At 41.1% G+C, this 22,430-nt stretch overlaps 1 protein-coding gene across 1 annotated transcript; it reads left to right on the top strand.

The window, feature by feature from the left end:
• The first annotated feature begins 1,566 nt into the window (after positions 1 to 1,566).
• ctnnbip1 (catenin, beta interacting protein 1) lies at positions 1,567 to 21,979 on the top strand. The gene is made up of 4 exons (XM_062392517.1): positions 1,567 to 1,706; positions 9,787 to 9,901; positions 11,288 to 11,378; positions 18,930 to 21,979. The coding sequence occupies exons 2-4, from the start codon at positions 9,806 to 9,808 to the stop codon at positions 18,986 to 18,988; spliced, it is 246 nt and encodes an 81-aa protein (XP_062248501.1). The 5' UTR covers positions 1,567 to 1,706; positions 9,787 to 9,805; the 3' UTR covers positions 18,989 to 21,979.
• Positions 21,980 to 22,430: the final 451 nt, after the last annotated feature.

Raw genomic sequence — 22,430 nt, 5'->3', positions numbered from 1 at the left:
AGAGGGTACAGAGGGCGCTACGGAAGCAGATAAGGAAGGGCAACGATGGGCTAGAGCAGGAAGTTGGAGGAACAACAATAGAGGGGTGTGGAGAGGCCGGAAAACCATCTCTGGCCACAGCAAGGACAATGGGAGGGGCCCAGAATCTAGAGACAAGGAGTGGGCAAATGAGCTGAATTAGTTATTCAACAGATTTGATTCTGTCATCGCTCCCTCCCCCACTGAATCACCTTAACATCGATGCCTGCATGACAAAGGAGATGGTGATAGACGTTCACAGGAGGTCCCCCCAGCCCACACAGGTAAAAATCCAGGGCTTGGACATTGAGATCGTGGGGGACTACAGATACCTGGTTTTCACCTCAACAACAAGTGGGCTGTTCCAGTAACAGAGATCTCCTGTACAAGAGGGACCAGAGTCGTCACCATCTGCTAAGGAGATTGAGGTCCTTCAGAGTTTGCAGAACACTATACATTTTTTGACATAGTGTTCTTTGCCTTTGTCTGCTGGAGGTGTGGATGCACTCAGAGGGAAAGTAAAAGACTACATAAACTGGTTATGAGAGCAAGCTCAGTCTTGGACTACCCTCTGGACTCCACTGAGGAAGTGGGTGAGAGGAGGATGTTAGCCAAGCTGAATTCCATCATGGACAACACCTCTCACCCCCTACATGACACTGTGGGGACCCTGGGCAGCTCTTTCAGCAGCAGACTGCTCCACCCACAGTGCAAGAAGGAACACTTCCACAGGTCCTTCATTCCCACTGCTTCCCACAACACCCTCCCAAATGAAAAATAAAATACTGCACACTTTTTGTCCGTGTTTTTTCTCTGATGCCACTTTACTCATAACTGTTTGCACATTTGTGTCATCTGCACATCACAATATGTCCTTACATTTAAATAAAAAAGTTGTTTCCACTTGCTTGTGCAAACACCCTGTGCCACTGCACTGTACTTTACAACATATCTTTACAACCATTACAGTGAAAGGTGGAAATCATATACATATATTCTGCTTTCTGTATTCTATTGCCCTTTTTCAATATTTGTATTCTCTTGTCTACATCATTCTGACCTACCTGCTGTTGTCACAACTGAATTTTCCTGGTGCGTGGATCAACTACGTTTGATCTTATCTTGTAAATAAAATAAACCTAAACACTAACATTGAAATCACATGGCTGCATCCCCACCTTGCTTGTACACATAAGGCCATTAATGCTTGGTCTAATCTAATCTTTAATTCAGGTTTAACTCTCCTGACTGCAATATTCATTCCTTTCTGTGCAATCCAATGAGTCTGTGCAATCCCTTTCGCTATATATATTCTCACATTATATACATGTAAGTTTTTATATTTCTTTACATTTTCAGTATTGCATGGTTCCTTTTTATTATTTCATGTCTAATGGTGAATGCCCTCCTGCTGCAGTAACACTACAAATATCCCCGTTGTACGACTAATGAAGGATTCTTTTATTTTATTTTCATCTTTGCCTCCCGGTATGTGCAGTGTTGGCTGTGTCGGTGTCGCCCCCTGCGGTCGGCAGCGGTACCGCTCAGCCATCAGGACTCCGGCTGCGTCGAGTCAGTCCGCCGAAGCTGCGCCGACTGGAGGGATGTGACCCCGGAACAGGACGCCCTCCTACAACAACACACCATTCAAACAGAGCACAGAAGAAAGAAAAGCTGGAACAGGAGGGGTAAGCTACGTGTGTGTTGCTTTTTCATGTCGAGCTGCCGCCATTCAGGGGCTTTTTACGAGCAGTACGTGTGTTTGAATCCCGGCGTTGTACACTTCTGGCACAGCGGCGGCACCTGGATGCTGTTTGCACCCATAGGAACTTCATTCAGGCTTTTGTCTCGGTATGCTAGCGAGCTAGCTCGGCTATGTAGCATTGCCTGCTTTGCCAAAGGTAGCGCGGGTTTGGTGGAGACTGAATTACAGGGTTGTCTCGGTTTGTATGGAGGCTGCCTGTTAGTTCCTGCAGGTCGTGTTCACGCATTTTCTCCGTTACGTTTGTTTAAAGATCCGTGTCGAGGTTGCGGTGGAGCCTCGTCGCCTGATGCTAGCATGAGCGCTGCTACGGTTTGAACGGTCTGCGTCCCGCAACATGATAACACGACCCGCACAGCGACATGTGTTTTTATCTGGGTTTTACCTTCGGTTTTCTGCGTTTACTCTCCAGGCTCGTTTCTGTGCTCAGTCAGTTTTCATTCAGAAGTGGTCTTCGTAAAAAAAAAAAACTAATAAAATTGCCCAGTTACCTGCGGCCAGGAACTGTAAATCTCAGCTAACGTCAGTGGACATTAAGTAGAGTCAGCATTAACCTTACAGTTAGTGTGACTCGTTAGTAACCATGTAGTTAACATGACCTTACAGCCGTTTTCTGTTTCCTGATGACATGAGATTCTGCAGACTACATGTGGTTTGTATCAGACTGAATAAATATACAAATTACAGACCCATTCATCAAAAACCCGACAATCAGCCAATACATAGAAGTCTACACAAAGGCACTGAGGACATTTACAATGCTGCTCCAACCTCATAAACATTTTCTACCTGTGATCACTGTCTTCCACATGCTTTTCATGTTCATATAACTCCATTGATTTTCTATTTTTGGCTCATGCCACCCATGGGTGCATTGTGCCACCCCTGCCTTTTACAGTGTCTGCTTCCCCCCCCCCCCCCACATGTCAGATAGCTGACAACCTTCTGAGTGGCAAAGCTGGCACCCTGCCGGCAGCGGGGCATTGATGAGCGATGCGGCCAGTGGGTGTTGAGGCTTGGCCACAGGCAGGCACACTGAATCCTACTGGCAACTAGCAGGGGTTGGTCATGGACCACAGTATGTCAAGCCTGCCTTAGCTTGCACATTCCCCTAGCTGACTGGGTTTTGGAGAGAGATTAGGACCCCCGGCCTCACCTCCCTCCCCTCCTCGCTTCGTCACATTCAGGGCAGGTGCTCCTCGGTGGCTGCTCAACCCCCTCGAGCCCCGAGGGGACCTCATCAGCTGCCTGCGAGCAGCGCCAGGGAGGGATGGCTGGTTCATCACACAACCTCTTGCTCTGTGTCTGGCACATGCACTTGTCAGCCTGTCGGCATTAACCAGGCCACGTACTAGTCCCTTGTGGCCTGTCACTAACATAGAGGAGCTGCTTTCTCATCCATTCGTCTCTTACACACTATGTCCAAATGACAGAAAACTCAAGACAACCCCAAGTCTTTTTAACTTGAGAATCAAATTTAAAAGCCATCTTTTCTGTGTGCACTTCTTTGTCTCTTTTATATGATATCCGTTACATTTGCATTTCTTTGCATTGTTCCAAGCACGGCAATCATATAACTGCACACAAATCTGAATTTTTCCCCCCATTGCCTTGATGCTGGCACGTTCAAAATCGTGCAGACGCACCCCCAAGGGACCGGCTTAAGGCAGCAGCTTCTGTTTCAATTCCTTTGAGAGGCCCAGATGCTCTGAGATCATAGTTAATTATGTAATATAGTGCAGTCTGTGAAAAACTTGTATCAAGTAACATATTGTGGAAATATTTTCACAGGTTACTTATTGTAAATGTTAGTTGAATTTTAAGTTCTTAAGCAAAATGTTGGGCTAAAAGTTGTGGGCCAACAGAAGCTTAAATACTGGCCAGATGCTCTCTAATAACTGATAACTTGAGCTTGTCTGTGGTGTTAAGTTTTTTGAAATGTCATGCAGAGCATATTGTAATGCTCTCTCTCTAGGCCCTTACCCTAACCCATCAATTGATTGTGGCACAGTCCACTAAAACCCAGAAACCCAGCTATGAACTAAGCCTGTACAGTTGAGCAGGATTATTTGAGTTCATGCCTCACGTGGTGACAACAAGACATGACCTACTTATCAATCATGTTTTCACAATCCAGTTCATCATCATTGTCCCCAAATACTGTAGCCATTGTTGTGGGCACTGTACATGTGGGGAGATGGTTCCACACAAAGGCAGCATGCAGACATCCAGTAAATCCAAGCCAGAGCCTTTCTGGCCTGCAGTGTCTGTTCGTCTGGCTCACGCTGTTTCAGGACCCCGTGCCGGCCCGACTCCGAGGGAGTCACTCTGGTCGTTGCTGGAAAAGTAGTTGTCATTATGGATCTGCAGTTTTGGATGTGTATAATTTGTGATGTGTCAGGTATTACACACACAAAAAATATAAGGGTTGACAGTCATTGGCAAAAGTTAGTCTTCAACAGTTAAGTCAATTATCAAAAATCCCAAAACATAGATGTTTATAGGTTTCACCTGTCTAGAATCAGTCATAGCTTTTCCTAGTTTTGTCAATTTAAAGTGAATACCCATGAGTTTTACTTTGCCGTTTTCAGCCATTCTATGAATTAAACAATCCATAATTTGATATAGTTGGTGATAAATCTTACATGCAGCTATATTCCTTTCGTTATTCATTTTATTATGTGAGAATGATTTAAAAATCAAATCTTCAACAAAAAAATTGCGCTGAAAAAATAAAAAAAATACAGTTTGTTGTAAAGACCTTTTAATTGAGTAATCATTGCAGCTCCATTAATAATGAAAGAAATAGTTTATTTTGATAAACTGCAGTTTTTAGGAGAGCTGCCAAAGCTAAATTCATCAAATTATGTCCCTTTATAAAATCTCATTATCAGTTATGTTTGTGTTTTAAACAAATAACGGAAAAAAATATTTTCGCTAAATGAAAATGAATCACAATAATGTTATTTCTTAATGTCAGTATGATGGCTAGTTGTTTTAACCAGTAGAACAGAGTCAGTGTGTGTGTCTGTGTGTAACCTGCAGTGACACAGCTGCTCTTCAGAACCAGGCCAGGTTGTTGACAGCTCAGCTGGCAGTCACACCAGGGTTGTAGCCTACTAAAGTTTCTAACACAGCTGCTCTGGATGCTGGAGCAGCTCATGACTGAATTCAGATAATTTCCCCTGCTCAGTGTTTTTCTCTGCAGAGGCTAACGACCTCCTAGGGTCCTCTGGTTCAGGCTGTTGGCGGCTTGTCCGTCAACTCGGGGGCATGTTTCCTCTCTTTCTGCTTGCTGGAGGAACTAGATTTTTAAAACAATCACACATTGTGCATTATGCGAGCCAGTAACAAGCTCAACAAGTGGACCGGTCCATGTGTGATTGGGTCGGTGCACTGTGGCAGCCTCTGCCCCTCATGACCCTCAGCAAATGTGAGGGCCTATCACATTGCATGTTGTAATTCCTGGCAGCAGGCCCTCACTCAACTGTGTGGCGCACCCTGAGTGTTGAAATGGAGAGTGGCAGTACTGAACGTCTGTCCATCCGATTCCTGAACCACTTATCTTCGGAGGGTCGTGGGGTTGCTGGGGCAAAACCCAGCAGACAACAGCCTGGACAGGTCAGCAGTCCATCAGATGACTGACACATAGAGACAATGGCTGACACTACATTCCCACTTTCGAGCAATTTAGAGTCCAGCCTAATCTGAATTCAATTCTTCAATTCAATTTGAAGGTTACATGTATTTATTGGCATCCCTGAAGTTATCCAGGAGAAATCTGTGTCTTTATTTATGTTGAAATGTTTTTCACTAAGAGAAATAACATAACGGCAACTCCTCCATGTTTTGTTTTGAAAAGTGTAATGATATAATAAACATCAAAACAAAATGCATTTGAAAGTAAGATATACTGAACATTTTTATACAACTGAGTAAATAAAATTATTGCTCACTAAAAGTACATATATTACCTGAGCACATTTATACATTTTGGACACATTCCCTCAATAAATAAAACCGATAAAATGAATGATGTAAAGATACAGATGGAAACCATTTACCCTTAAATTAATGGACTAACAAGTGTAGATTGGAAATTAGATCCATGCCCTCATGTTGTATTTGGATTCTTTACATTTTCTCAGCTCAGTCTCAGCGATGCTGTCTTTTCTCTGAGCTGTCTAGAGGGACTTGGACTTGATTCCGCAGTTCAGACCAGAATTACAACATTGACAGGGGGACGGTAGGCCTAGATCTGCATTAAAGAAAGCCTTTGATTATGTCAAGAACATTAGCCACATGTGTCTGAGGCCGAGTGTCCCCTGAGGGATTAGTGTTGAGCCAGTCCACCTCTAGAAACCATCATCACGCACACACAAAGGAGTCTTACAGGATCCTTGTTGTGGTCCTTGAAAATATTTGACACAGAAGAAGATCATATTTATCAGAATTATACCACAAAAAAAACAGGTATGCTTCACTTGGAACGGTTTCTCCCTAAAGTTCTAGTTGTAGTAACATTTTATTATTTTACAACCTTCCTGTTTGTCACCGCCTCTTGAGAAATCTGCTTTTCACTTTTTACTATAACTGATGATTTTGTTCTTATTCTAAGCTGTTAAAAAAAAAAAAAAAAGATACAGAGACAAAACTTGCTGTGTGAGATCATACAAACATGATACAAAAACAGGTCAGGTTCAGGTGTTTTGTTGAGGTGGCAAACATCTGATACAGACACAGGTGTCCATAGATGGTAGAATATATGCTTTATATCAAGACTCTTGGAGTCAAAAAAGATTTTGGAAAAATCCAGAAAATATATTATTGGGCTTTTTGCATTTAAATAGAAAATGAATTTTTGGATGTCAGCCTTTCAATTGTGAGTACTTGTGTATTGATTCATGGTTTTTGAGTTTTAGATTTTGGTGAAATTTGGTTGGACTCTGTTGACACACTGGATTCTAGCTACCTGCAGTTTTATAGAAATATTTAGTTTTTGTAATATTCTTTGGGACAAAATAAGCAATGTGAACACCAGCCAAGGGTCTTGGAAATTGTGATTTTTGTAATTATTGTTTACATGTAAAGAATAATGAAGCAGTTAAAAAACTTCTTTAATCAATAATGAAATAAGTTCCAGAATATTATCTAACATATCTAGATACAGGCCTGTGACCGTACATCTGACTACGAGGACAAGTTTGATATTTGACCTCAATATCACCTTTAGCTTGACACACTGTGTTAAAAATGTTGTAATCCAGTTCTGATTCCCTGGAAGGGATTATTTAGAAGTTAAGTCTGTGGCAGTGAGGCGTTGTACGCCAGGCATCTGAGGACTGTCTGGAGCATTGTTGGATTTTAAACATGGCTGGAAAGCTAGTTGGCTCAATTTGAGCGCATGGAAAAACCATGCCTTACATAATAATTTGCACAATGTTAATCACTGTTGTATACATGTTGTCATCCAGTTCATCGCGTACCAGAACTGTAATGATTCCAGCTCTTAAGCTTCCCCAAATAGTTCCCTACAAATTAGTCTCTGTGCCCTTTTGTAAGTCACAAACGTGTCACGATGACAGAGGAACATCAATGAGCCTCCACATTTATGATTCCACATTGTTTCCTCCTACTGCAGAGATTCTCCCATTGGGATTTAATTTACTCCATTTATTGTTTTTGCTGCAGATATGGATGTGAAAGTGGGATAAGTTAAAATACACTTTGAGGCTGGTAAAATATATAAATTACAACCCTCAATAAAGTCAGGAGCCTGGGTAGAGATCGTGCTAAAGATGGCTGGTTTTCCAACTTCAAAAGCAAACCTCAGAGGACCAGAAACGCGTTAGTTATGAAAGCAGCAGTCCTATTTATACAAACGATGAATGGAGAATATATCGACCTTTTGTGCGTTAGAAGACATGAAAAATATTTAAGTTGTCAAGTCTCAAGATAAGATAAGAGTATTAATGCATCTTTGTTGTATAATCATTTCTGTCTTTCAAACTCACAAGTTGACACTGTTTTGCAATCACCAGGTCCTGTTCTTCAGTTCGTCATCCTCCATTTTTTATCCGCTTGTACGCAGTGACCGGTTTATTCCCAGCATGTTTCTGTGGCTGGCAGATTTGTGCTCCTGAGTTTTCTATCTTTATTCATAATGTGCGTGTCATCTCGCCGGTTGGTCTCTGTGCCTGAAGTCCCAGCTCTCCTATTTGTCTGAGGCGAGGAGCGTGGAGAAGTGATCAAACGTGTCACTGCTGCCGATTGAAGCCACTGCCACCCCCCACACGACACCCTCCACCAACATCCTCTCTCCATCACTACCCCCACCCAAACACATTCACACACCACCACCACCACCATTACCCTGAAGGTGTACTGAGCTACTGAACTCACACCACCAGCCGTTCTCCAATTAATCTATGCATGATGCCTCGTCGGTTGAAGTGAATAACTAATGTATTTATCTGCCCGTATCCATTGCTCTGCTACGTTTTTTCGTGACTGAAAACAGACAAGGGGACAAAGTCAAGTTTTAGTTGTTCACAGGAATTGGCCACTAAAGGTTGTTTTAATTATAAGGACTATAACCACAAGAATGCTCTCCAGCTGCTCTGATCTGGATGAATCCATACGCTCGCAGAGACACCCAAACACCAGCCAACGGTGGCCCATTCATCCTGCACCCCTGGGCTCTGGGAAGAGGGGGACAGCGAGCCAGCTCCTCAATTAAATATAACCCCACATCAAACAGCCTGTCAACATGCATTAGTGGCCCTTTGAATAGATAAGAGGCCAAAATAAATTGCCAGAACTATCAGAGTCACTGTGGCTCCCATAGGCTTTCATGAAATTTTTTGCTGCAAACAAATCATGACTTGCATACTGATCTAATTTTTTTTTTATGTCCCGAATTCTAGATCGTCTTTTCAATTAGTTATTCCTTCTGCATGTTTTAGCTTTTTCAACTAGAGAATTTAGGGAAGGAATCAAGCGTTGCTGTAATCTTCATCTTGTTGGTGCGTTGAAACAGAGATCTGATGCGACAGCAGCCGACCTTGATGTGTGAGCTATCACAGCGGAACCTATCCCTTTTCTGTCATATGCATTAGCTTTGGCAGCTTCTTTTATCGCCTCCCCTTCGCCCCCCTTTTCTTTCTCCCCCTTTGCCTGTACTTCACATCTCTGCAGACTGACAGTGAAAATAGGTCATTAGTCAGATGGAGAAGAAGAGATGGAAGGAGCAGGCAGTGGTGAGATCTGTGTGGGAAATGCCATACAATATTTATAAGAGCTATTCACGCTGTGTAGTGCCAAAACTACTGTGACTACTATACTGATACAAGGCCACTGACTTCTAATATCATACCTGTTTGCATTATATGAATATGGTGTGTATCACACATAAATCATCTATCATTTAGGCTATTAGTAAAACATCCAGTTCACGCCTGGTTGTCTACATGTTACAAGTCAGATAAGAGAAACATTTAATAGTCGAATCAGCTCTGTCTTATTTGTTTTTGTAATAATAATGGGTTATTATTTCAATGCTGCAGACTATGGCGACATCCACACAAATATTTGAAGACGTAGGAAACGCATCTCTGTTGCCATGTTTACGCCCTTGGTTCACACGACTCAAGCACCTTCATAAATATGTTCTGGAGATGTGTTTTTGCATGGACTTAAAAAAAACAAGGAAGTCAATTACTATAGGTGAATGCAAAGAGTTTCCCAACACTTAACCTGTTTTCTGACATGAAAAATGACAGTCAGGCATCTTTACAACAGGAAATTGACATCTGCGTCAGCCTTTATCACCGATGTCCCCACTCACTTGCAATGAGTTATCTAAGCATTATCCTGCTGTGTTCTCACATGGGTTCATCCCTCACATTTACTAAGGGTCTTGCAGAAAAAACTGACCATGATTTCCATTGTCGCTAATGCTGACTTCTCACAGGTCTTGTGTAATCTGGATTTGTTTGTGTGTCCAGAGCCACAGGAGCAGGGGGGATGAACCGCGAGGAGGCCCCGGGGAAGTCTCCTGAAGACATGTACGTCCAACAGAAAGTGCGGGTCCTGCTAATGCTTAAGAAAATGGGATCTAATGTAAGTACAGTATCATGGCTCAACACCACATAAAAAAAAAAGAAGCCAATTGACCAGCTCATTCTCGCAATGGTTTTGTTTTATGGGCTAAGTCACATTTGCCATTTGACACTTAATCTGCTTCTAATAAGCTTTTCCCACATGGCTATCCACACAATGTTGAAATGATCATGTCAATACATCATGGTGGTCGCTTTCAGAAAAATTGAATTGACCTGCCATGAAAATGTTATCAAATTGTTGCTCTTTGGGCAAAATATTTCACTGTCAAAAACTTCAGTATAAATTGTAGTAAATGAAAACCCCTGTCCCAGATGCTTACTATAGAGTAGCACATATTTTCTGTTGAAGATAGCAAAGAGCAAACTGAAGTTTTGCTCAAAATTCCATTAAAAAAAATGAAAAGGCATTTCCTTCAAAACAATCAGAACATGGTACGCTGGTTCTCTAGGTATGGCATTTATGTAGAGGAGAAGTGCATGTCAAATATACCATCACCCAGTAATTGTCTCCACCAGATTTAGCATGTCTACACCAGGCAGAGCAGACAGCAGCTCCACACATGTGTTTTCTGGTCAGCTCATGTAGTGATAGGGATTCTTGTCTAAATGCCAATTTTGACAGTTTACAAGCCGTCCGAATAAATTGCTGTTTGCAGCCTCATGAGCGACAAAAACTTAATTGCATTCTAAAAGGTTATGAGGCGCTAACATTTTGTCAACACATCTGTCACCCTTCAAACCTTAAATTATAGGATGACAAGCTGAAGAAGGCCTATTCATACATGGACCTCATTTTTAAAACAATCTTGAGATTAAACAATAAGTTAATAGATAATCCCCGCTCACAGCAGATATGAGTTTCATTTTATGATTGAGTTGACTCAGAGAAAGAAGTGGTATAAAGCTAGTTTGGGATGGGTGTCCCTGTCATTGGGATCAGGTGTAACTACTAAAATGCTGTTAATGCTCAGTCTGTGTGGACGGTATCTTTAGGATTTGCATATTTCTTTACTATTGCACAAGTTTTGATATGATAGATCCCAAGCAAATGTCTACAAATGACCTTCTGATACTATGAATAAAATGCTTTAAATGGCTGTAAGCTGTAATCGTTTTTCAATTACATCAATCATCAATAAACAGTGTTACCCTTTTATCTTTTTTGTCATCATAAATGTTTTGGTTTAGGTTTCTAATCACCAAAGAAGTTCCCCCGAAAGCTAGTGTATCGAGCTATTAGATAAAGTAAATGTAAAAAGTCAAATCCTAGATCATTATTTTGAAGATTGAAGTTGTATTTGTATCATCTGTCGTAAAAAACATCTATGATCTTCTTCAATTCGAGCTTGTGTTTTAACTTGGAACTTTGTTTACTCGTCTTCAGCTCACGCCAAGTGAAGAGGCTTTTCTCCGAAATTACGCAGGTGTGGTCCACAGTCAGATGAGCCAGCTACCACAGCACAACATAGACCAGGGTAAGACACACACACACACACACACACACACACACTTACACAAAGGTGTTTTTGATAGCCAGTTAATATGAAACCGTTTCAAATACATTTCAAACACATTAGTCGATCAACACCACCCTCACTGCAGAGGTGCTACTGTGCTGAGAGTGAAAATAAGGGAAATCCCTCCATGCACATCACTCCTCTTGAGTCTAAACCCCAGTTGGCCTATCGGATTCCCTGCCTGAGCGCTTGAGCCGACTCAGCGGTCCACCCGCACTGTTTGATTACTCATACAGCAAAATGTGTGGCTGACTGGAAACAAGTGACTCATCTTCAGTATGAGTGCATCAGTAGTTTCACCACCAATTCTCATGATTGGCCTACATAGACAAAGGCATCCAAATATTGTGGTGTTTGTTTTATAAATCAAATCAGTCTTCACATGTTTCCTTCGTTATATGACCTTGCGAATGATGGTGATGTTTTTTCAGGGCACTGGGAAGCGCTGTTGAGCTTCTTAAAAGCCCCTAAACTCTTTTACAACTCTAAACCACTAGAGGGTGCTGGGTAAAACAAAATAGTGTAGATATGAGGAGAGGCACTGCAGTGTCCTGAGAAAGCAGCAACAAATTTAAATATTTAGTTGGCTAGTCAATCCAAAAACTGCTTTCCAGGCTCAGTCCAAACATCACACTGGTGCCCTGCAGTCCTCCAGTGGTAAACCTCCTGGGGCTCAGGTCTGGATTTAAGTCATAAGAATTATTTGCAACATTTGACCTACAGTTAAGTGTCATGTCTCCTTGGCTGTGTCCAGATCCTCAAATTTTGTATGTTGTTATTGATGTGTAAATTTCCTGATTATATTAAGCATTTGAATCCTCTTCAAGCTGAAGAGTATAAAGCATTGCCTTAGACAGAGGGTGTTACATCTTAAAACATTCAGTCCTGATTCTTTCTCAAATTTTAAATTTATGGAGCATGTTTTCTGTGTGTTCCAACAACTTCTAACTAGCTGTCAGTTGGGGCACAGGGCCCTGTTCTGTTTCCTGATGCCCTTTCCTAGAGACAGTACTGCGTGTCTTTGCTGTGTCAATACTGCGAGGAAGAGCCTCATTAATTATGGACGAAATGACTGGTGAAAGGTGCTCCGATGGTGCATTATGCATCACAAAAACAGACACATTTAGCATCATCTGGCAGCACACCGCCTCCTGTGTGGCAATAAATAATTTGTGGTCTGCGTCTTGTCTAAAGTACTGTGATTAGGCATTTTGGAGAAAGCTGAGAGATAATCACTTGTAAATATTCAGTGCTGCACCAAAGGACAGCGGTTTGTACGTATCAGCACATTCCAGATCCTTCGTGATGCTGTGAAGACCATGCACTTACACGAAGGAGGAAGTCCACAATTTGATCTCATTTGGACCTAATAATATGATAAAAATAGATTAAAGGAAAAAACACTATACTACTGTGGTTCACATGCACAGCATAAATGACTAATTCGTTTTTTCTTTTAAACCAGTAAGCTTTAGCAATATTTAAATTGTGAGAAGGATATTTTGAAAGAGTAGCATCATCCACTTGCAATCAGCACATCCACTGTCTTCTGAAAAATGGCTGGTTTAAGCAACTTGATGGAACTGGTGTAAATGTGATTTGGTAAACAGCTGGACTAAAAAGCACTATGTTTGATATCATTACTTCCCAGCTAGACGTTTAATAGATTTTGTATTTTGTCAGACAGCGCAGGTCAGATCGAGATTTATCCCTGTTGGCTAAGAAACCAATGCAGCCACAATATCCTTTCCCAGGAGCGTGAAACTGAGCATAGTTTGGATGCTTTGATACCAGTGTCATCGAAGGGTCTCAGCGTGGAGTGTGGTAGACATGGCCTAAACGATCGAATTGAAGCTACCTCGAGGGCATCAAGGGCGTAGTGGAGACATACAGGTATTGATTACTCAAGGTCAGGCTATACTCAGGAAATGTTAAATGGGAGCATAGCTAATGGGACAAATGGTTAACTTTATTGATTTTGTCGGCTTATGTCAGAATATTTATTCTGATTAGAAAACAAATTTGCAGGCGTTGCAGTTAAATCTCTCCAAAGACATTGTCACACTTTATCACATCTGATCAGACTGAGAGGAAATGTTAATCAAACCCTGAAGCATTCTCCCTGACTCTGCTTAACTGTCAAATGTTATTCTCTTGTTTCCTCGTAAGGAACAAGGAAAAAGAAAACGTTTTTGGGGGGGGGGGGGGGGGGGGGGTGCCACTCATATTTCTTTTAACTCTATGGGTCACTGAATTAGCATTTCAGATAGTTTAATTGGCTTATTAGCATACATGCAAATACTGATTTTTGTTTTGCTATTTTAATCAGGCCAAAGAGGAGTTCTCTGCTTTGGAGCTGTGCATGTTTTGCTTCTATTTTTCAAGGGAGCAGATGATTTCTGGTGAGCAGGACTCAACAGGTTTTGTTTCATTGGAAACGAAGTGTGAAACCAATAAGTGAGGTGTTGAAGCTTTGTTTAGAGAGTTATCTGCAGCTCAGTAGTTTCCTGTCTGGAATATATTAGTTTTGTCTTTACAGTCAGGTTCTTATTCTTCTGCCTTAGGGATAAACTTCTGTCATTCACAGCTATCTATTAACTTACATCATGTCACTTTTACACAGAAACGCACATAAAGCCTGCAGTCTCACCACATATTATACTGTCTTATTTGACGGAGAAAGTTTACTCCTCCAAGGAGAACGGCTGAAGGTCGCAAAACAAAAGAGGAGAGATGAGGAGGCGTTGCCATAGCAACCTCAGTTGTCCCAGGAAAGACAAGCATCCCTGCGGGCCTTGGGTGTTGTTGTGACGTTGTGCGTCTGTAGATTGGAGTTGGTATCATTAGGGGGGGGCCTGGATGCAAGCTGGAGTGTTAATTACACAGCTAGAGTGTGATATTCCAATCTCTCCCTGATAGTCCCATCTCTTCTTACAGAAATTTGGCCTCTCTCATTTCAGATACTACCACAGCCCTGTGCAATCAATGCACAATCTTGTTTCTTTTTGTGTACAATACAACTCTGGTTTCATGCAATTTGGCCTTTTTAACTGAGAGCACAGTGACACAGAGCAGGGCCCTGCCTTTGTTTGGCGCCTGGGCTCAGGCCGAGTGGTATCGATTCATACTTTGTCCTTCTCCTCGCTGCAGCATGAATCAGAGCCTCACTCAGATTTATGAACCACCTTGTCTACCCGACTCACTGACACAGAGGCTTTATTAGCTCCTCTCAGTCTCAAATGGGTAAATTTTTTGATGTTTTATTGATGAATGTTATTGCATATTTTTACAACGATTCTTTCTAGTTCCGTCAATTCTCTTTATAACAATGTTTTCTTCATTGGCAACAGAAACTAAAAGTTTTACCCCATAAAAACCTGCAGCTTTATCCCAAAAAAATTTAGTGCCAGGGTGTGGCCTGTAAATGTCAAATTAATTAGAGCTATCAATGGATACTTTAGAAAAAGGTAATGTACCATTTGAAAATAAGTTGATGCTGATTGAACCAAATGTCAATGTTGTTACAATCTCTTGATTATCATAGTTCGAAGAGTTGTAAATGTGAGACACTCCATTGAATTCTGAACCACTCATTTGCAAATGTGACATGCTGCATTAGATTTGTTTGTCCTTTTTAATTAAAAATTATTTTATTTACCCTAACCCTTTTTAGGATAAACAAGGCTGACAGTTTCTTTTGTCTCATATCAACTTTTATTGATATATATTTACTCTTTTGTAAATTGAATAAAACATCTGCAAATTAACCAGCCGTAACAGGTGCTGAGGTCTGAACCTTAACGCCGCAATAATATTTATGTGAGCCTAAAAAGAAGACAAAGTGGACTTAATACTTAAAAAATATATGTTATGAAGCTTCGTCACCTTGAAATAACCGATCGTAGGCAGAAATGTATTAAAGTAGACCCCCTGTGTTTGTTGATGTCAATATGTTGAGCTGGACCACGAGTGTCCCTGTTGTGTTCTGCATCTTAACCCATCCCGGCCGGCGTGTGTGCACGTGCGTGTGGGTGTTGGACGGGGGTGTTCCAGCTGACCCTTCACAGATTGTGACCTCAAAGCTGTTGTTGCTCCGACTATTCACTCAGTGCTTCATCACTGGACGAAATTCTTTGGATTGCCTGTGAATGATGACAGCAAAGCACTAGTAATTATTTATAATATTAATAATCACTTTTCCTATATATTCTTTACTAGAAAGAGTATTGCTGCTGTGGATGATGGAACTGTTCTTTTGGTTCAAAGTGCTTATATTATGCCTGTTGTTGTTGTTATTTATGTAATCCACCTTCCAGAGTCGCTCTATTTATCCATTTCGTGCAGGGCGAGGAGAGGATCAGTGCAGAGTGGAGGGAGGGGCCAGAGAAAAGCCGAACGTTGAGCTGCACTGAAACAAACCAAAAGCTTTTTGCTCATAGGCATCAGCAGGAGCAGCCTGCCATCCTCTGATGCACTGTGATCTTTATCTGTCGCTAGGCAACAGCTTTGAGGGACCTGACGTTTCCATTGCTTCGGCTAGACCTTGTGTGGATTGTGTTAGGGTAAATGTGTTTGTGGCAGGGCGAGGTCCTAACAGGACTCTCCGTCAAAACAGATATAGCTCAGTCTTCCACGCGGCTCCGTGGGTGTATTTTCAGAGGGTTTCTGCTCGTTATTCGGCTCAAGTTGCGCCGGGTCGGCTCAAGTTCACAGGACTGTCCATTATACAAGGGTGAACTCATTCACACAAGCACAATAATAATTCAGACTGGCATTTACTGTGATAAATGGGCGTTACTGAAGCGTGTGGTGCCAAAACCACATCTTGAAACGACAATGCTATTCATGATTAGTGTAAATCAGGTTGAGTTTCCTGTTGTATGGTTTTACATAATAATCTCTTGTTCAAGCATCATTATTCCTACATGCTGTCTCCAAACAGATGAGATCTATAATAACTGAAGACATACAGCATCTCTAATAATATTTATCATCACTATGTGTCTGGTTTCCTTTCTTGCTGCTGCTTTTGCCCATTGACTTAATTTTGTCCATATCCTCATCTGGTGATACAGTGTGCTCCAATGGGAAGAGGAAGTTGAGCATTCATTCTAAAACCCAGCTCTCCCCAACATCTTTATTTTACCGAGCTCATGATGACCTGAAAGCGCGTCAAGCAGGCTCATCCTCTTCGCCGTAGAGAAATGAAACACAAAAACTCTGTGTTTGGAGGGTCTGAGTTGTCTGAGGAGGAGGGTCCGCCCTGTGTGCCAAATACATGTGGAAGCTCACAGTCCCTGGCCTACTTTCATGTCTCCACAATAATTAAATCTAACAAGCACTCGAGGGCTGCAGTGAAAGTCTTTTTATAGCAGATGAGGCACAAAGTGCTGACAGGATTTCTTCTCAAGCGTGTGCAAAGGTGTGGATCTAGGTGTTGGTGATATTTATGTTTGTATCTCACTACATGAACCAGCTTCTGTTGGTTGCAGCTCCCCATCAACTTGAAGAGATGAGGCTTTATTATTAAAGAGTTGAGGAGACTAGGAATTATTAGGTGTTATCACAAACATTGTTTGTGAGTTATCACAAAAAAATTTAGGTTTGGATTGTATTTTCAGTTTCAGAATCTTTACAGCCTGAAGAACAGGGTGACTGCAGGTCCTTAAAATGTCTTAAATTCAAATTTACAAATAAATAAATGGCCTTAAAGTTTACATTTAGATTGGATGGATCCTAGCTTTAGGCACATCACTGCTAAAAGTCGCCGCAATACATTTCTTAACGCTGCCAGACCGAAGAAGAATAATTAATAGTTCCTTTATGTGCTGATTTTGGTTTGAGTTTAAGTGTTACAATAATTCCTTTCTATCTATCCTGCTAGATTGTTTATGAAAATGGGGAAACCCAAGTTTAAGGGGAAATGATGAGAATCTGTGGTGATTAACACAGAGCAGGGAAGCGGTGATGAATACAGCTTTGCTGTGTCGAAGGTCTGTCATACTTGGGACAATGGGGATCAAGTTGGTGGATTCTAGCGACATAAATATGTGAACTTGGAACAAGTAAATATTCCCTTTTGATGTGTATTCCATTATAAGTTTGGTCTTACATTTAATTTAAAAGGGTATAAATAATAAGTCTTCAACTTGAGGGGGCCAGAAGGGTTTTAATACTTCCGATATCATTTGTCAGAAGAGTTTTATCCCTCTCCTTTAATCAAGGTCCTAAGAACATCCTGCTCGAATTTAAGATGATTCATTGTGGAAATGATGAGGCTTATATGAAAGAACTTACTTACCTTACTCTAATAGAATTGCAAAGTATGTATTAATCAGATGTGGGCAGACACGAAAACAACTTGATGAATCACAGTTGGCAAAAAGCTAATGAATGATCCCTTATTAAACAAAATCCAGATGACTAAGTCCTATTGTGCATGTGGCAGGTTCCATTAGTCGACTCAGCCTGAATGAGGCTGTAATTAACGCTCACTCCTTGATAACTTGTAAACGTGAAAGAGACACAAAAGGGAAGGAAAATAGTCAGACCCTCTGCACTGTCTATCATTTCAGTCTCTTTTCCCCGAGCCCTCGATTCTTTTCCCTCAGCTCAGTGAGGTTAAAATCGGCTGAAATCTAGAATTGTTTACCCAAATAATCTAGTGCATCACAGGCAGAGCTGCAGCAGCAGAGGAGATTGAACGGCACTGAAGCCTCAGATGTTAGTGTTATCATGGCAGAGCAGGATGCGTCTGTCAGCAGGCCGCTTGCTGTGCTGCGGTATCTACCGTCAGGGCGCTGTGATGGCAGGCAATGGCTTCTCCACAGCAGGGGAACATGGCGATGGATAAAATGACCTGCAAACACCAAACTGATCTTCACGGCAATGTTGTCCCTCTTGGCTTTACTGTCACAGCTGACAGGATCTACAGGATTTACTGACATGATCCAGGAACCTGTAGGAAACTTGATTCGCCTCACAGTTGCCACAAAAATTAGTTTCGGCAGATTCAGTTACAAGTGGATAGTTGAAGACTTATGTTGATGCAGTAATTTGAAGTGATTTGAAAAGTAGTGAAATATGTACGTTATTATCTCAGAGAAATAAAAAGTCTAAAGCTTGACATAATTTTGGGCATATACAGTATTACGGCCTGATGACAGGTGGGAACTCTAGACATATGAGACTATATCTTGATGTTTAATGTCATTTGTGTGTGTCTGTCTGTGCACGTGTATGTTATGATTAGTACTGTGTGCGGACAAAACTGCAGGTCACACCTTGTATAAATGTTAAGCAAACCGATGACACATGTCTGGTTTGTTAGAGAAGTAAATACGGCTCCTTGAAATCACAAATGTGCTATATTACTGATGGTTTTTCCACTTTGCCACCAAAAAATATGTTTTCTTTCTATACTGTTACAGAAAAGCATGTGATCTAAACGTCAGCGTCTGTATTTATTTGTATCGCTTCAGTGGATCTGACTCTGCTGTTGGTTTCCAGGTGCTGAGGACGTGGTAATGGCGTTCTCACGGTCAGAGGCGGAGGATCGGCGACAGTGACCCTGGGCCCCCTCATCCTGCCCCGCTGCATCCCGTCCCAGACCCGTCCCGCCCCGCACACGACCCACAACAACCCAAACTCCATAAGCACGACGCTGATAAGCTCAGGGGAGGAGGGACACGGGGGGAGGGACAGAAGAAGGAGGGGAAGAGACGCCGGGAGGTGGCGGCTGCCTCGCTCCCCCCGCTCCTTTTCCATCCGTATCCTCCTCACACAGGCTGGCACAATGTTACCTGAGATGCACTCCTGTGGGTCCCAGTGGGCTGAAGCCTTGAGAGTCAGTGAAAACACTCACAGATTGTGTGGATGAATATCAGTTGTAGTTTTTTTTTCTTGTGATTGTGGGGGGGAGGGATGGTTTTGTTTTGTATTATCTTGTCTATGTTGAGACGTTGGGCAGTGTTGCGTGTATTTCCTGCTGTGGTCACCGGAGGAACTGACCAGTCAGCAGCTGATTGGAGCAAAGAGAAATATAGTTGTGGTCAAGTAGAGCAGCGGGTGTGAGGAGTGGTCATGTTAGGGGAGAGATTTTAATTATTTCTGCTTACCCCAATGGGGCCGGAATTGTTTTTGATTTTAGCTGTTCTGTTATAAAGGCTTTTGTATTTTCTCCCAGCAGGGGCCTCATTCATAAACATGTTAATTAAAAACAAGCGTGAAAGATGCATTCACTATTTGGCACGCACTTGTTTAGAGATACAGGCGTCTGCTCTTCTGCTGGAAGCTGCATGCAGAAAGCATGAATTAAGAAACATATAAACACTAAAATGTGTTTGTAAGCAGATAAAAGTTTGTTAATGGAGTTGTCACAATTGTAACTTCTCATAAGTGGAGGCCGCTTTATAAACAGATGAATGAGAATAAAGTTTAACACACTTGAAATAATCTAAATTATATCCTCATAGGAGAAGTTATGATTGGTGACAAAACTTTGCATTAATAAACACAATCATTTCTTTTTATCTGCTTAGAGATCCATTATGGTGTTTTTTTTTAAAATATATTTAAGGAAATAAGTTTCAGTTCCCACCTATAAATCTGTGACTGGGGAACTTAATGTAAAGGATTACCATAAAAGCGAATGAATCAATAACTCTTCTCAGTCAATGCTTTTCACTTAATGTTAAATTACAGCTTGTTTTCCAGTGGGAACCGATGGGTAATCACTTTAATTCACAATCAGTCATGTGAGGAGAGCTGCAGTGAAATCATGTTTACTTTACCAACTGATATTTTCATTTCAGAATAATTTGGTTGTTTTATCAAAAGCAAGCAGCATTTTAGACTCTTGATATTTCTCAATGTGATGGAATTTCTTCTGTACAAATACTAGCACGACACAATGATGTGTGTCAACGCTCACAACAGGCCGTCATTAATTAAGCGAGCCAACGGGGTCTTTCGACGTCCTCGACAGGAATTTCTGCATTGAGGCGGGATGTGTTTGGATTGACGCAGGTTGATACACGAGGCCCCGCTCGTTCTTCTGCTGCTTATATTTTTGAACCAGAGGCTGTCGAGGTTGCGGCGACGCTTTTCTCTAAAGGAGAGCGGCAACATTTAAAGACACTAGCAGACCTAATCATGCGAAACACACATGTACACACTCTCCCCAAACAAACACTGGTTTTATTTTGGGTTATTGTGACATGTAAAACTTTTTTTTATTATTGTACAGATAGTTGGGGAAAATACAATAATAATTTGATTGTGCCAATTGTATTTTTGTTGGTTTTTTTATCTGCAAGATTAAAAAAAATTAACATATTGATTAAGAAAACTGATAAAGAGACAAGTCGTAGTTGTAATTTATTGTTTGCTGAATTGATTCCCTGTTCCTTGGACGCGTCATTAAAGATGGAGTACCAGTAGATAGCTAAAGCCTAACACAAGTCGCTCTTTGAATATCATCAGCAGTGGCTCTTTGTTCACACTAAAATCATACAAACTCTAATTTTTAAACTACCTGTAACTAAAACATGTGGGGCCAAACATAAGAACTGTGTGCTATCTCTGACTGTACTGTATCTCTTGCACTATTATCAATGAGATATTTGCAAAAAAATACATTTTGATAGTTAGCACAGAGATTCCTGTGTTTGGTTCATTGGATAAAAGAAAAGTTTGTAAACATGTTTTTATTCATTTTGTGATTATAAAAAAAAAATCTCAACTGGAAAATAACTCAAATGAATATTTGTTAGAAGCCAACATGTTTTTCTAGCGACATGCTGAATATTTAATGTTTTTAAGTACAGTTTGTTAACTTGTATAACTTAAAATAATCGTAACGTTTTAAAGCCAAGCATGTCTGCCTCGTGGTTTCTAATGTTCATTCAAGCGGAGCCAAGGATCTTTGAAGTCTGGTGCCGATGACCATTGTTTGTACATTCTTGACATTTGTGGAAGCGACTAGCTCTTTTAAAAAATGATGATTTCTTTTGTAAATGTTATCCGTTGCATCGTGTCAGCAATAACTTCTATTTGAATGTTCTCATCAATCAACACAATGTAAACGGCCAACAGATCCGTCACGCTGTCCGCCTACGACAAAGAAATTTGTCATTTGATGTTTACTTTTATTTTGAAGCATTCTTTATTTGTCTATGCATCAATTGTTTTTCTCTAAAATGTGTCTTACTGTACATTTTACCCATCAGGGTTGTTCTGCAGCCTTCATTCAAGCGTGTGTGTGTGAAAGGAAGTGTGTTTGTGTGTGTGTGTGTGTCTGTGCGTGTGCGAGAGATTGCCATTGAAACTGCTACCAGTTTTGGTTTTCAGCATGCTGTTGTCGATGTATCTTTTTACTGTGATGACCTGATGTTGCCTAATTGTCTTTTTTTGTTCTTTTTTTTTTGCCTTTGTATTTTCTTTTCCGCTCAGTCGACTTTGATTAGGTTTTTTTTTTTCTATGGCTGCTGACCATGTTTTGACTTAATGCTTCCAAATCCTATACCAACTGAACCATTAAAGAAAAATTTTAAAACAAATCAAAAGTCACGTTTTCTTCTTTTCACCATCACAACCTTGAGCGTTTTCCAACATAACAGCCCAGAGATAGAAACCTTTATTTTAAAGCAGCTGCTTGTCTTCAGATGAGGCCTCATGCTGATCATCCAGGGACAAGGGTTTTCTGCAAAGTCATACTAAGGGTGAAATCATGGTTTGTGATCTTCTTACCGTCGGCACATTCGTCAACATTCGAAAATTCATCATTTCTTCAGTCTGATCATTAGAAAAATCACGCCCAATGGAATCGAAATGTTTAGATGAATCTGAAAAACTATGCTGCCACTATATAATGAGCTAATTCTGACTGATTGGCTTGATTCTTCAGACTTGACCTTGAACATTAAAAAAAAGAAAAATATTGCTCTAAGTAATCTCAAACGTTTGAACATTAATGTTCTGTGAGCTCTAGAACATGAGCCCCTTCTTTCA

Source organism: Platichthys flesus, chromosome 7, assembly GCF_949316205.1.
Source record: "Platichthys flesus chromosome 7, fPlaFle2.1, whole genome shotgun sequence".
Lineage (NCBI taxonomy): Eukaryota > Metazoa > Chordata > Actinopteri > Pleuronectiformes > Pleuronectidae > Platichthys > Platichthys flesus.
Note: the sequence above shows the minus strand (reverse complement) of the source record. Positions and strands in the feature narration are given on the sequence as shown.

What these genes read in the sequence shown, in the direction of transcription:
- ctnnbip1 (XM_062392517.1), top strand. Translation starts at nt 9,806, where the DNA reads ATGAACCGCGAGGAGGCCCCGGGGAAGTCTCCTGAAGACATGTACGTC. An exon ending in TTAAGAAAATGGGATCTAAT is followed by an intron (nt 9,902 to 11,287) that starts GTAAGTACAGTA and finishes ACTCGTCTTCAG; the next exon opens with CTCACGCCAAGTGAAGAGGC. An exon ending in ACAGCACAACATAGACCAGG is followed by an intron (nt 11,379 to 18,929) that starts GTAAGACACACA and finishes GTTGGTTTCCAG; the next exon opens with GTGCTGAGGACGTGGTAATG.